This window comes from Dipodomys merriami, unplaced genomic scaffold (assembly GCF_024711535.1).
Source record: "Dipodomys merriami isolate MVZ:Mamm:240054 unplaced genomic scaffold, mDipMer1.0.p SCAF_25, whole genome shotgun sequence".
In the NCBI taxonomy this organism is placed as follows: domain Eukaryota; kingdom Metazoa; phylum Chordata; class Mammalia; order Rodentia; family Heteromyidae; genus Dipodomys; species Dipodomys merriami.
In genome coordinates this window covers 4,912,684-4,928,480 of record NW_027203937.1, presented here as the reverse complement: position 1 = coordinate 4,928,480, position 15,797 = coordinate 4,912,684, and the positions used below count along the sequence as shown (strand labels likewise).

Sequence of the window (15,797 nt, the reverse complement as noted above, 5' to 3'; positions counted from 1 at the left end):
CCTTTCTTCATTCAGTAGCATTCATGTATGAGCTAATTTAAGTGGGAACAACTGTTTGGATTAAACAAAAACCTTTCTCTTTCCAGATTGCAGCAATTCTCCGGAAACGAAAATTAGACTATTATTTATACAGGCTACTCCCTGAGATCCTGCAATCCGCTTCATTTCTGACTGCTAATGGGTCCTTGTATATTACTTTGTTTTGCCTTTTCAGGTTGGTACCCATAATCAGCACTAGATATAAATACAGATTTCTATGTTGAAATGTAAACCAATGGATGTTTGCCTAACTATTGTTTAGGTCATTGTTTCTGTTTTTTTTTTAAAGCTCTGAAATGTCATTTATCTCAGAAAGTTAATGAAATCATGGTTCTAGGTCTGAAGATATAATATAAACTTGAAGTTATTTGTATGATTATATAGCAAAAATGCTTTAATATGTCATTTTCTGAGGCTTGCTATATTTTCAAAGTTGATCACCAGGATGTTTTAGTTTTTCAGTTTCATAGATCAGCAGTTCAAAGCATCAGTCTATGAAATGGCTTAGGAATGATATGCAGTGAACCAAGTTTGAATGCAATATGAAGTACACATTTGTGTATTAGACAGTGTATTAACTGTTGGTTTATTTTAGTGATGGAACATTTGTCCGGATTTAGTCTTGTATATGGTATCTATCTATGCTGCATTCTGCTTCTTGAGGTTCTGACAAAAACAACATATATAGTAGATACTTTAATTTTATTTAAGCACTCGTTGCTAAACTAAACTGATTTGCTTCCGTCAAGTTAAAAATACTCAGTTCACATTATCCTCATCTGTGCGCTGTCCACAGTAGCTGTACAGATTTTATCTCAGAACTTTAGTATTTATGTACTTTTAAATAATGAATAAAATAACTGATAAAGTTTCTATACTGTTGAACAAATCATGTCTTTAAAATTGACTTGGAATTTCTGTAAGGAAATTACTTTGTAAGGTGGTCTCCTGAAGTTTCATAGAGTTGTTACAAATCTAAAAATAAAGTTTTTTTTTTGGGGGGGTGTCTGGTTGTGGGGCCTAAACTCTGGGCCTGGGCACTGTCCCTCAGCTCTTCAGCTCAAGGCTAGTGCTCTACCACTTGAGCCACAGTGCCACTTCCGGCTTTTTTCTTTTTGCTTATGTGGTGCTGAAGAATCGAACCCAGGGCCTCAGGCATGCAAGGCCTGAGCCACCTTCCCAGCCCCTAAAAATAAAGTTTTTAATAACCTCTGTCTCTTTCCTTTTTGGTGCTTGTTTTGGGACTAGAACTTAGAACCTGAGTGCTGTCTGTCTCTTAGCTTTTTTGATCTACGCCTGGCACTCTTATCACTTAAGCCACACCTCTACGTCTGGCTTTTTGAGAGGAAAAAGTGTCAAGAACTTTTTTGCCTGGGTTGGCTTCCAACTGAGTTCTCAGTCGCCTGAGTAGCTAGGATTACAGGCATGAGCCACCAGTACCTGGCTACAGTGTATTTTGTTATGTTCTATGAGCATGTTTGGCTAAGTTGTTGTACCATACAATTTTTAACATTAAGATTTGTGCCCTTTTTGAAAATTTAAATTGGTTTATTTTTTGAATTATCTTCAAGTAGTAATATAAAGGGATTTAATTCAACATGTTCATATTCTTTCTACAACTAACCCAATGAGTCAGTTTTCCTTTAAATTTTACATTCAGTCATAATAACTCTCTGTAGATTTTGTATTGGAGGGAAAAGTCCATTTTTCTCAAGCAGAAAGTTCCCTTCCTCCTTCCCTTCTTTCTTTCTTTCCTTCCTTCCTTCTTTCGTTGAAGTTTTAACAAAGATTTATTTTAGTATAATAGATAAAGTAGGGAGTAGTATATTCTAGTAAACGCAAAATCATATCCACAGTCAATTAAAAACGAAAAGAAGAAAAATATCAAAGATTGTGGCATGTCATATTATGTGTTAAAAAATTGTACACACAGTAGAAGTAATGATGTGATAATAGCTCACACTGGGAATGCTAACTCTGCACCCTGCCTGGCCCTGGGGAGAGTGGCAGTGTATTTGAATGTGAGGTATGATGGGATGTTTGGATGGAGGGGCACTGCAAAGGGAAATCTTTCTTTGTAATAACCAAAATAACCAACAAGGAATTTGAATTTCAGGAAGATACTTGGAAAATTCTACTCCTGGACTCCTGGCTTTGGTGCCGCTTTACCAGCATCCTATGTGGCCATTCTAATTGAAAGAAAAAGCAGGTAAATTTTATACATCTACATTAATAGAACTGCATACCTAGTAGGAAATTTATTGCTCATCACTTATTGTAGTCTAGGGATGAGGAATATTTCTAGACATATTTTCTTTTAGTTCTGCAACATATTTGATTGAAAATTTTGTAGTAACATACTTATTAAATCCATAAAATACTGGAAGCTGGTGGCTCACACCTGTAATCCTAGCTACTGAGGAGGCTGAGATCTGAGGATCACAATTCAGAGTCAGCCTGGGCAAGGAATGTCAGTGAGACTCTTATCTCCAATAAACCACTGGAAAACCAGAAGTGGCGCTGTGGTTCAAACAGTAGAGTGCTTGCCTTGAGCTGAAGAGCTGAGGGATAGCGCCCTAGCCCAGAGTTCAAGCCCCACGACCGATCAAAAAACAAAATTGATATTAGAATTATAGTAGCTTCCGTTTATTAAAAATTATTCTATGTATGGCCTAGTTAATACATGACATGGCAGATTCTAATGGAAGTTTTTTTTTTTTTTTTTTTGGGTCCGGTCATGGGGCTTGAACTCTGGGCCTGGGCACTATCCCTCAGCTCTTCAGCTCAAGGCTAGTGCTCTACACCTGAGCCACAACACCACTTCCAGCTTTTTTCTTTTTGCTTGTGTGGTGCTGAGGAATCGAACCCAGGGCCTCATGCTTGCAAGGCAAGCGCTCTAACACTGAGCCACCTTCCCAGCCCCTAATGAAAGATTTTTCTTTGTGACAGTACTGGCGTTTCAACTGAGGGCCTTGACTTGCTAGGCAGGCTCTCTAATGTGTGAGCCACTATGTCAGCCAGGGATGATTTTTTTCAATAGCTAGAGTATCATTATCATATCTGAAAAAATTAATAATAGGTTTTTAGTGTTATTTAAATCTGTACTTTGTTTCAGGTCCTTGAATGGCCTCTGTCATTATTGATGCTCTAGTTGTTATTTTGGATAGTATTAGGATTGAACTCAGGACCTTGTACATGCTTAGGCTGATGCTTTTAACACACCAGCTATGCCTCCAGCCCTGCTTTGTGCTGGTTATTTGAAGATGGATGCCAATGAACTTTTCTGTCCGGGCTGACCTTGACATGTAATCCTCCAGATCACAACCTTCTGAGTAATTGGTATTACAGACACAAACTACTGGCTCCCAGCATTATTATTATTATTATTATTATTATTATTGTCAGTCCTAGGGCTTGAACTCAGGGAATGGGTGTTGTCCATTAGCTTTTGTGCTTAAGGTTAGCATTCTGCCACTTCAGCCGCAGCTACACTTTAGGCTTTTGAATGGCTAATTGGACATAAGAGTCTCATTGACTTTTTTGCCCAAGTTAGTTTCAAACTAGGATCCTCAGAACTCAGTTTCCTGAGTAGCTTGGATTACATGCTATATGCATGAACCACCAATGTCCGCCTAGTTATTATTATTATTAATGCTTATTTTTTGACTAGTTTTTGTCATTTAAGTAGTTGTACAAAGGAGTTGTCACTTAAAATAATTTATGAATGCAAATTATCTTTAAGACATTTTTTATTCATAAAGTATTAAACATAAGGGTTACATTTATGTAAGTCAGGCAAAAAGTACACTTCCTTTTGGACAGTGTCACCCCTTTCCTTGCTCTCTCCCAGTTTCCCCCTCCCATCCCACCCACAAATTATATAGTTCATTTTTAACATGATGTCCAGTGAATACTGTTGCTGCATTTGTTTACTCTTTGTCCCTCTATTTCTGTGCCTCATCTTTTATTATCAATGGAAAATGCTTCCCACTAAAGACCATTGAGAGCTCTAGGATTCAGTGACCTTTAGTGGGAAGCATTTTCCATTGATGAAAAAGTAAAAGGTACAAAAACCGTTATACTTTTAGTTTAAATAACTAGTTTCCTGAGTTATTTCTTATTGCTATTGCTATTGTAGTTGAGTTGGTTGGTTGGGTTGATTGGGTTTTGCTTTTGTTTTTTTAAGACAGAATCTTGCCCTATAGGCTGGACTAACCTGGAACTCATTATGTAGTAAGGCATATTGTTTTTAAGGCATTAAATTATTTTGTCATTAACTTCAAAATTTTCTATTGGAAGTAATAAGGTTCCCTTAGAATGCAGCAAGCTTGTATAAACTCTTCAGACAAACAGTTTAAGTTAAAAGCTTTGGGTAGGCTGGGTGCTGATGGCTTACACCTGTAATCCTAGCTCCTTAGGAGGCTGAGATCTCAGGATCACTGTTCAAAGCCAGCCAGGGCACAAAAGTCTGTGAGACCCTTATCTCCAATAAACCACTCAGAAAACTAGAAGTGGTGCTGTCACTCAAGTGGTAAAGCACTAGCCTTGAGCTGAAAAGCTGAGGGACAGCGCCCAGGCCCAGAGTTCAAGCCCCATGACCGACCAAAAAAAAAAAAAGGCTTTGGCTAAAGAATATTTTATTGGGTTGAACAAGTTTACACTCCCACCAACAATGCAGTAAGGTTCCCTTCTGTCCACATCCCTTCCAACATCTGTTGTTTTTAGAGTTCTTGATTTTAGCCATTCTAACTGGAGTGAGGTGGTATCTCAATGTCGTTTTGATTTGCATTTCTTTTATGGCTAGGGAGGTTGAGCATTTCTTCATGTGTCTATTGGCCATCCTTCTTTCTTCTTCAGAGAAGTTTCTCTTTAAGTCTTTAGCCCACTTATTTATTGGGCAGTTGTTTCTTTGAAGATTTGTTGTTGGGGGATTTAATTTTTTGAGTTCCAGGTATATTTTGGATATGAGACCCTTGTCCATTGTATGGCTAGTGAAGATCTTCTCCCATTTCATGGGCTTTCTATTGATCTTGCTAGCTATGTCCTTTGCCATGAAGAAGCTCTGCAACTTTATGCAATCCCATTTGTCCAACCTTTATCATACCACTTTGGAAAGTAGTATGGAGTTTCCTCAAAAGACTCCACATAGAGCTCCCCTATGGCTCAGCAATCCCACTTTTGGGCATTTACCCAAATGTTTACAAACAAGACCACACTAAAGCTACCAGCACGACTATGTTTATTGCAGCACTATTTACTATAGCTAAGATATGGAACCAACCCTGATGCCCCTCAGTAGATGAATGGATCAAGAAAATGTGGTATATACACACAATGGAATTCTATGCCTCCATCAGAAAGAATGACATTGCCCTATTTGCTAGGAAATGGAAAGGCTTGGAAAAAATTATATTAAGTGAAGTAAGCCAGGCCCAAAGAAACATAGGTCCCATGGTTTCCCTTATTTGCAATATCTAGTATATGTCTGAGTCAAGCAGAAAAGGTCAGATAAGGTGACGTTAGGGAAATTAACCCTAAGATATGTACTTAAAGGTTTTTTTTCTTTCTTGCGATTGTTTCTAACACATTTATAAGATTATTTCTTTGTTGCTTTGTATGTCACTCCCCCACAGTATAACCCCTGCTTTCACTGTATTTGATGTCAGTATAATTTGTGGAGGGGAAGGGGAAAAACAAATCGTTTAAATAGGGATACAGGTGGACCCATTGCAACAATGAGATGTACAAGTCGTTATGTCGAAAAATGAACTTTACAACTTTGGTGCGGGGTGGGGGGGTAGGAGGGGTAGCAGGGAGGATTGGGTGGTGGGGGCCGGGGGAAGGTGGGAAGGGATGGGAAGGGGAAACAAAGGAGGCGGCTACAATGCTTGATCAGAAATGTACTCATTATCTTGCCCATGTAATTGTAACCCCTCTGTACAGTATTTTCACAATAAAAAAATAAAAATTAAAAAAAGAATATTTTATTGGGGGCTGGGAAGGTGGCTCACTGGTAGAGCGCTTGCTTTGCATGCCTGAGGCCCTGGGTTCGATTCCTCAGCACCACATTAGCAAAAAAAGAAAAAAGCCAGAAGTGGTGTTATGGCTCAAGTGGTAGAGTGCTAGCCTTGAGCTGAAGAGCTGAGGGACAGCGCTCAGGCCCAGAGTTCAGGCCCCATGACCTGACCCCATTCCCCCCACCCCAAAAAAAAAGTATAATTTATTATTTTTGGCATTGAGAAACTTACCAAGTTTTGTTCCAGAAAATAAAAATGAGGTAATTTGTTCAACTTTTTACTTTGCAAAGATGCTTATTAAGTCTTTGATTTCCTAGTAAGAGCATGAGTAGATCTTATCAGATAACCAAATGTTTAGTTGAGCCACCTGAAGCCATTCTTTTTTGTTTGTTTTAATCTTGTATTTATTTATTCTTCTGGGCTGGTGATTGACCCCAAGGTCACACTCACCCTGCGCAAGCACTTAAAACTGACCTATATCCCTAGCCCCCATTTTTAATGTACTTTTCTAAATGTAATATTTAATTTTTGTGATCTTTCACTTTGATTTATGATGATACATTTACATTATTAGAATTGCTAAATTCAAAGAACTGGTTGATGTTATAAGCCCTGTAAAATTAAGTTAGTCTTGCCAGAAACATAGCTTACTACACTCAAGAAGGCAGTAGAACTGGGTAGGTATGTGTGGACTCTGGAGCTTTACTGTCTGGCTGAAGAGTCTGGTTATGCAACTTACTGTGACACATCTTTGGCTTATTCCTTATTTAAAAAATGGAAATAGTAGTAAGTGCTGGTGGCTCACACCTGTAATCCTAACTTCTTTGGATTGCTGAGATTGCTGGGATTGTGGTTTGAGGCCAGTCAGGCAGAAAAGTTTGTGAGACACCTTGTTAATGAAGAGTTGGACATGTTGGCACCGGACTGATATCCTTGTTAGCTGGAAATCTAATAGGAACATTGGACCTAAGTGCAGGTTTGGAGAGGAAGTAAGACCTTACTCCAAAACTAAACAGTAGAAAATATGACTAGAGACATTGCTCAGTAGTTAGAGCACTTATTAAGGGCAAGGAACTAAGTTCAAACCCCAGAACTGCCAGAAAAAAAGGAAATAGTGATATGTTACTTATCAGGTTTTCAAATAATTTATTCAAACAATATATTTAAAAATATTTAGCATCATAGGGTTGGGAAGGTGGCTCAGTGGTAGAGCGCTTGCCTTGCATGCATGAGGCCCTGGGTTCAATTCCCCAGCACCACATAAGCAAAAAGAAAAAAAAGCCTGAAGTGGTGCTGTGGCTCAAGTGGTAGAGCGCTAGCCTTGAGCTGAAGAGCTGAGGGACAGTGCCCAGGCCCAGAGCTCAGGCCCCATGACCGGGTCCCCCTTCCCCCCCCAAAAAATATTTAGCATCTACTGTTTTTCTTTTTGCTTATAGATAATGAGTTAGTCTGGTGATTGCAAATTTATCAGTTTTAAAATATAAGTAATTAGTTTTGAAAATATGTGTTGAAAATATTTATATGCGAAACAGAGCATCCTTTAATCAAGTATATCAAGGTTGACTAGAAGGTTTTTGTAGATATTTCTAACTGATACTTTTGAAATGAATACTTTTGTAACAACCAGCTAGTCAAAAGTTGTTCACATTTTGCTATTTTTACTTTGTATGTGAATACATGTGTATGTGTATAGGGTGTATCATACAGAAGAAACGTGGTAGGCCTCATGACATTTCACTCCTAAAAGTTAGCATGCATTTTCTAAAATAAGGATATTTTGCTATGTAATTGCACTACCACATATGAAAATGAACAATTGTTCTTTAATACTGCCTAGTCCATAGTCTCCTAAAATGGCTTTTTTGGCTGCTTCTTTGAACCAGAATGTAGCCACAATTTATATATATTTTTATATGTCTTCATTGTCTTTTAACTTAAATCTCCTTCCCCCTTTTTTTTAATTGAAGTGATAAGGGCAGTTGTCTTGCATGTAATGTTTCTGGTATCTTGCATGTAATGTTTCTGGTATCTTCTGTCATTACATTATTTACTGGTTCATTTATCTACTTCATTCCCCATAAACTTGAGGCATTGTCTGAAGGCTTGAGTTGATTCACATTAAGCATTCTTTGTAAAAATGCACTTCATACGTAATTCTGAGACAATTGATAAAGAGAAGTGTGTAGCTTGATGGGTCCAAGTTAAAGATATGAGGATGGTTGTGGTCATCAGATCTTATCAATATATTTTTTATTCATGATTGGAGTGATTGAATGATAAGTTTGCTAAAATAAACTTTTCTTCATCATAATATCAATATTTGTGATATTAACTTCTCAATCTGTATCTTCTTTATTGGTATGACAGCCACTTCATAGAATATGTCATTTTTGTCACTCTTCTTTGTTCTAGATGAGTTTATGTTGCTGTGTATATTTTGGCCTTTGAATGGGCCTGGTGATTCTTTTGGTAGTAGTTTTAAGAAGTTAAGAGTATTCTCTGTGGAAATGAAATGTTTAGAACAAGTAAATATGCAAAGACATAAAAGTGATCAGTTTTTAGTTGACAATGAAAAGCAAGATTACAATGATACATATTGTCAATGACATCATTATACTAAGTAAAAGAAATCTGCCACCAACACCAAATATTGTATGAAATTGCTTACTGTAAGCTTTCAACTTGTGTTTTTATTATTTTTCTTTACTGGGGATTGAACTCAGGGCCTTGTTCTTGCTAGGTGAGCTCTCTACATATGCCATCATATTACTTGCTTTGTTTTATTATTTCTGTATGCCTTCTTCTTTTGCATTACTGAATATGTAAAATTCTTTTTTATTTAATTTTTAAATGTTTAAAAAATTCAATGATTTCTCTGTAGAGAAATATACATGATTAATTTAGCATCTGGCTTCTTAGCATTAATATTTTACCATCTCTCAAGTTATAGAAATCAAAGACTGTAGGATGTTCATTTTTTTAAAATAATATTAACCTAAGTTTAGATACTATAACACTAAAAGTAAAAGTTTATAATTTATATTAAAAATGGAAATTTTTTTTTTTTTTGCCGGTCATGGGGCTTAAACTCTGGGCCTGGGCGCTGTCCCTCAGCTCTTCAGCTCAAGGCTAGAGCTCTACCACTGGAGCCACAGTGCCACTTCCGGCTTTTTCTGTTTATGTGGTGCTGAGGAATCGAACCTAGAGCCTCATGCTTGCAAGGCATGTACTCTACCGCTCAGCTACTTTCCCAGCCCTAAAAATGGAATTTTTTAGAGCAAAAGGAGAGGCTTCCTAGAAGTGTGATGTTTGCATGGATTTGGGTTGCTAGTTTATTTCTGTTTATGTTGACTTTTGGTAGGTTAAAAAATTTTAAAGCTTTTTTTTTTTAGTTAAATTTTTTTGGAGCTAATCTTTGAAACTTTTTGGCTTATTTCTTTATAAGTTGTCTTCTTTGTGTAAGGTAGTACCTTTTTTTTTGCTCTGAAAAAGTGTACTTTACTTATCACAGATTTGTGTTGAGATTTTATTAAATATCAAGACCATTAATAAATTTAGGTAATTTATAAAGATTGAACTTATACATGTCTATATTGTTGTACTTATTGCAAAATGAAGTAGGTTAATGTTTTTATCGTAAAAGGAAAAATTTATAATTAGGGCTTTAATTCACAAAGAAATCTGTGATACACTGATGGAAGTTCAAACTAGGTAAATGGAAACATGATTCCTCATTCTGGGGCAAGAGGGTGGTTGAATAAAATTGGAAGTTTTTTTTTTTTTCTGTTTAGCTGTAGGATACATGGGAATAGGAGAGGACAGCATAAGAAAAGGTTTTCAAAACAAAGTAGCAATTATCTATGGTTTAAAGAAATATTTGGCTGCTTATTTGTTGTGCTTACCAACCTGATGTGCACAGGAGTATATGTGCATAAGGTTTTCAAAGAACAGTGTATACTTCTACCTTTTCTCAGTACATATTAGCATCAGAAAGAGTGGAAGAAACACAATATAGAGAAGTAACAACTGTATGCTTTCAAAATTGCAAATAGTGATTTTTCTACCTTTTATACTTCTAAAGGTCTATTTAATAATGAAAACTTTACTCTGCCATTGTATACATTTGTAATCAGTTTGCAAAAAGTACTTAATAATGAAGTGAGACATACAAGCTAGCTCTCTAACCTCTGCATTTTCAAGACCTTTGATGAAGATATCTTTATATCCATGAGAATGTCTTCATTCTTTTATTAGTTTAATTAACTCTTATTCCTTCCCAGTTTTGTATCCTCTCTGTAATCCATGCTGCTCATCCACTATCTGTCCCTCCTTCCAGAGTTAAGCTTAGTTCCTGATACCTAGTCAGAAGGGAAGCTTCCTTAAATCTTAATTGCATCATTGTGCAGTTCTGACAAAGCTTTGAAGTAGTTTCCAGGGTTGCTAAAAAAATTTGTACCATAAAGAACCAGCAATGAGTAACTCAGCAGGAAGCACTGGTAACATCAAGTTTATCCCTAGGAGGGCTTTTAAGAACTAGTCTTCACCCTGCTTTGTTTGTGGTTCTGAAAGACTTGTTCTGATGGATTTTGTTTTGTAGAATTGCAGTGGAATTTGCTTTGACATTTAGGATTAGTTTAGGTAAATTAAAAACTGCCTTGTACTCAAACATTAACCTGGATTAAAATAACAAAAATATCCTATTTATTTCAGGTGTATTATGGGTTAATAAAACTCGTAAGCACATGTCTAAATGAATAAAGTATGTAATTAGAGAATATCACGAATTTGCTGTTAATTCTTTTAAGTTTCATCTTTTCTGAGATGTTTATTCTGTATTATATACTGCATAAAATTGAATATAAAATCTTATGTTTTTGCTGTAAACTGAAAGCTTATCTTGTTCATTCTTGTATCTTAAGGGAAGTATTTTATATTCTTCCAAAACTTTCTGACAGACGAAAATCGATTGTGTCTTGAAAGATTTTCTGAAATGATTAAATAGCATTTTTTAATACAATTACAAATATTTAGGAACTTTCATTATTTCTTAAAATTTTTTGTGAGCATCTAAATATTACATAGGTACATATAGAATCATATGAATTAGAATTTGGAATTATACTTGGTAGTGACCTCAATTATGGAATGTATTGTACAGTGTCATTTAATTTAGAGGTTAGTTAAAGCATATGTACACTATGTGTTAAAGTTTAAAAAAAACTCTCAGCGGGGTGCTGGTGGCTCATGCCTGTAATCCTAGCTACTGAGGAGGCTGAGATCTGAGGATCATGGTTCAAAGCCAGCCTGGGCAGGAAAGTCTGTGAGACTCTTTTTTTTTTTTTTTTTTTTTTTCATTAGAACATACCCTTTATTTTTTTTTTTTTGTGTAAAAATCAATATTTAATGTTATGCTGCACATTCTTGTCTTATTTCTTTTTTTTTTTAATTGTATTTTATTTTATTTGAGAACATACTGTACAGGGGGGCTACAATTACATGGGCAGGATAATGCATACATTTCTTACCAAGCATTGCAGCCTCCTCCTTTGTTTACCCTTCACTTCCCTTCCCTGCCTCCCCCCTCCCCCCACCCAATTTTACCCCCCTCCCCCCACCCAATTATACCCCCCTCCCCCCCCCACACCGACATTGTAAAGCTGGTTTTGACATGACATTTTGTACTTCTCATTGTTGCAACAGGTCCACCTGAATCCTTAAACGACTTGTTTGTCCCCATCTCCTCCACATGTTATACTGACATCAAATATAGTGAAAGCGGGGGTTACACTGTGGGGGAGGGACATACAAAGCAACAAAGAAATAATCTTATAAATGCGTTAGAAACACATGCATGAAAGAAACGAAAACATTAAAATACATATTTAAGGGTTCGTTTTCCTAACATCACATTATCTGACCTTTTCCGCTTGACTCATACCTATACTAGATATTGCAAATAAGGGAAACCATGGGACCTATGCTTCTTTGGGCCTGGCTTACTTCACTTAATATAATTTTTTCCAAACCTTTCCATTTCCTAACAAATGGGGAAATGTCATTCTTTCTGATGGAGGCATAGAATTCCATTGTGTATATATACCACATTTTCTTGATCCATTCATCTACTGAGGGGCATCTGGGTTGGTTCCATATCTTAGCTATGGTAAATAATGCTGCAATAAACATAGTTGTGCTGGTAGCTTTAGTGTGGTCTTGTTTGTAAACATTTGGGTAAATGCCCAAAAGTGGGATTGCTGGATCATAGGGGAGATCTATGTGAAGTCTTCTGAGGAACCTCCATACTGCTTTCCAAAGTGGTTGAACAAGTTTACATTCCCACCAACAATGAAGTAAGGTTCCTTTCTGTCCACATCCCCTCCAGCATCTGTTGTTGTTAGAGTTCTTGATTTTTGCTGTTCTAACTGGAGTGAGGTGATATCTCAATGTTGTTTTGATTTGCATTTCTTTTATGGCTAGGGATGTTGAACATTTCTTCATGTGTCTATTGGCCATCCTTGTTTCTTCTTCAGAGAAGCTTCTCTTTAAGTCTTTCGCCCACTTATTTATTGGGCAGTTGATTCTTTGAGGATTTGTTGTTGGGTGGTTTAATTTTTTGAGTTCCAAGTATATTTTAGATATGAGACCCTTGTCCGTTGTATGGCTAGTAAAGATCTTCTCCCAATCGGTGGGCTTTCTATTGATCTTGCCAGCTATGTCATTTGCCCTGCAGAAGCTCTGCAATCTTATGCAATCCCATTTGTCCAACCTTTCTTTGATTTGTTGTGCTTCCGGGTCTCTATTCAGAAAATTTCGACCTGAGCCAAGGAGACCTAGGGTTTCTCCTATTCCATCCTGTAATGTTTTCAGAGTGTCTGCTTTGAGTTCAAGGTCTTTGATCCATTTGGAGTTGATTCTGGTACAGGGTGATATATAAGGATCTAGCTTTAGTTTTCTACATGTAGTTAACCAATTTTGCCAGCACCATTTACTGAAGAGGCTGTCTTTCTTCCATTCTATTGTTTTAGCTTCCTTATCGAAGATTAGATGGCTATAGGTCTGTAGGTTCATTTCTGGGTTTTCAATTCTATTCCATTGGTCCTGAGGTCTGTTCTTATGCCAATACCAAGCTGTTTTGATTACTATGGCTTTATAGTAGAGTTTGAAATTTGGTATTGATATTCCTCCAGCAGTGTTCTTTCCCTTGAGGACCGTTTTTGCTATTCGGGGTCTTTTATTGTTCCATATGAATTTTTGGATTGCCTCCTCTATTTCCTTAAAGAATGAGGGTGGAATTTTGATAGGTATCGCGTTGAATTTGTAGATAGCCTTGGGAAGTATTGCCATTTTCACGATGTTAATCTTGCCAATCCAGGAGCATGGGAGGTCTTTTTTTTTTTTTTTTTTTGTGTCCGATCGTGGGGCCTGAACTCTGGGCCTGGGCGCTGTCCCTCAGCTCTTCAGCTCAAGGCTAGCGCTCTACCACTTGAGCCACAATGCCATTTTTGGCTTTTTTCTTTTTGCTTATGTGGTGCTGAGGAATCGAACCCAGGGCCTCATACATGCAAGGCAAGCGCTCTACCACTGAGCTACTTTCCCAGCCCTGTGAGACTCTTTTTTTTTTTTTGTCGGTCGTGGGGGCTTGAACTCTGGGCCTGGGCGCTGTCCCTCAGCTCTTCAGCTCAAGGCTAGCGCTCTACCACTTGAGCTCTAGCGCCACTTCCGGTTTCCTGGTGGTTTATTGGAGATAGGAGTCTCATGGTCTTTCCTGCCTGGGCTGGCTTTGAACCGTGATCCTCAGATCTCAGCCTCCTGAGTAGGTAGGATTACAGGCGTGAGCCACCAGCACCCGGCCCCCCTGTGAGACTCTTATTTCCAATAAATCACCAGAAACCTGGAAGTGGCACTGTAGCTCAATTGGTAGAGTGCTCGCCTTAAGCTGAATTGCTGAGGGATAGCGCCCAGGCCCAGAGTTCAAGCCCCAAGACCAAAAAAAGAAAAAGAAAAAAAAAACAAAACCCCAAACCCCTCTCATTATTGAAGCATTGTTAGTTAGAAGGTAATAATGCTTAAATTTTGAATAGAATGAGAGGTTGTTAATGTACTCTGATGTTCCTCAAAGATTCTTTTAACGTTTAATTCTTTTTATAGCTGACTTTTTAGGATGATACTTTTGGATACACATTTCTGAATACTTTTTAAGAAAATACTTCTAGATATGCATATGAAAGGGAAAAAGAGAGGGAGAGAGAAAGGAGAAGGGGTGGGCTATATCATGGGATGAGAAGAGGGAATAAAATAAACTAGCAATTATATATGGTTTAAAGAAGCATTTGGCTGCTTATTTGCTGTCCTTACCAACCTGATGTGCACAGGAGTATATGTGCATAAGGACATTCTATGAAGTTTAAAAAGTTACTTTTTGTCCTTCTTGTCACTAGCCCCTCTCCTTTAGTCTTCTGCTCCCCTCTGTTCTCTGTTCTCTCTCCCCTCCCTTCTTGATTTTTAAAGAGGTTTTACCTACTTGGAAGGGTGTGGCCTCAGATTTAGGATAGATACTATGAAAGGTTAAATACAAAATGACTGTTTCTCAAGTTCTTGTGATACTATAGATAATTGGAGAAGTGATCAAGTTGTGACTGTGTACAGTTAGAAAATTGACATAGGGGAGAGGATGAGAGGATGAAGAATTGCACCAAGGGAATCTTGTCAGGAGTGTAGTATTACCATTGATTCTATCATAATGCTACACAGATAGTGTCCTCTGTAACATTTTTGAGGATATTGGATGTGATTAGAGTAAATTGAATATAATATGTAAGTTGAGTTGTAATGTGATAGAATAAATTGAAACTTGAGACCAAAATAGGGTCTTAATTATAGTATATTATGTGTCATGTAATTATATATAATCATATGTAATAATATATAATATGTGATTATATATTATATAATGTATTATAATTATAATACATTATAATAACAATACATTGTCTGCTTTTTCACAAAAGTAAGAGTAGATCTGAACTTTACTTATCCTCTAAACATAGAAGGCTGTTAGGAAACCATTAAAATCAGCCTAGTCAATTCTAAATGAATTAAAGACCTCAGTGTTAAGACCAGATACCATGAAAATATTACAGGAAGGGGTAGGGAAAACACTAGGGCTCCTAGGCACAGGGTGGAAATTTCCTAAGTAGAGATTTGGAATCACAAAAAATTAATGAAAGACTAGATAAATAGGAGTGCATCACATTGAAGAGTATCTGCATGACAAAGGACAAGGCCATAGCTAGCAAGATAAATAGAAAGCCCACAGAATGAGAGAAGATCTTTACTAGCTATGTATCAGTCAAGGGCCTCATGTCTAAAATATACTTAGATCTCAAAAAAATTAACCCCACCCCCTAAATAAATCTTCAAAGAAACAACAACCCACTTAATAAATGGGATAAATACTTAGAGAGAGACTTCTCAGAAGAAGTAAGAATGGCTAGTAGACACATGAAGAAATTTTTATCTCTGGCCATAAAAGAAATGCAAATCAAAACAACCTTGAGATTCCACCTCATCCCAGTTAGAATGGCTATTATCAAGAAAATTAACAATAACAGATGCTGGTGGGGATGTGGGCAAAAGGAAATACTACTGTACTGTTGGTGGGATTGTAAACTTGTTCAACTACTCTGGAAAGTAGTATAGAGGTTCATCAGAAGACTATGTACATAGAGCTTCCCTGTGACC

The 15,797-nt window shown here is 37.1% G+C and overlaps 1 protein-coding gene across 3 annotated transcripts in view; it reads left to right on the top strand.

The window, feature by feature from the left end:
• Positions 1-15,797, top strand: part of Tmem135 (transmembrane protein 135) — a 234,834-nt gene that overhangs the window by 23,969 nt on the left and 195,068 nt on the right. For 2 of the 3 annotated variants that reach the window (XM_070034817.1, XM_070034816.1), the window contains exons 2-3: positions 87-214; positions 2,156-2,248. The exons of the other annotated variant lie outside the window; for it this stretch is intronic. In XM_070034817.1, coding sequence (XP_069890918.1) covers positions 87-214; positions 2,156-2,248 — 221 coding nt within the window. The remainder of the gene's footprint in view (positions 1-86; positions 215-2,155; positions 2,249-15,797) is intronic. 3 annotated transcript variants of the gene reach the window in all.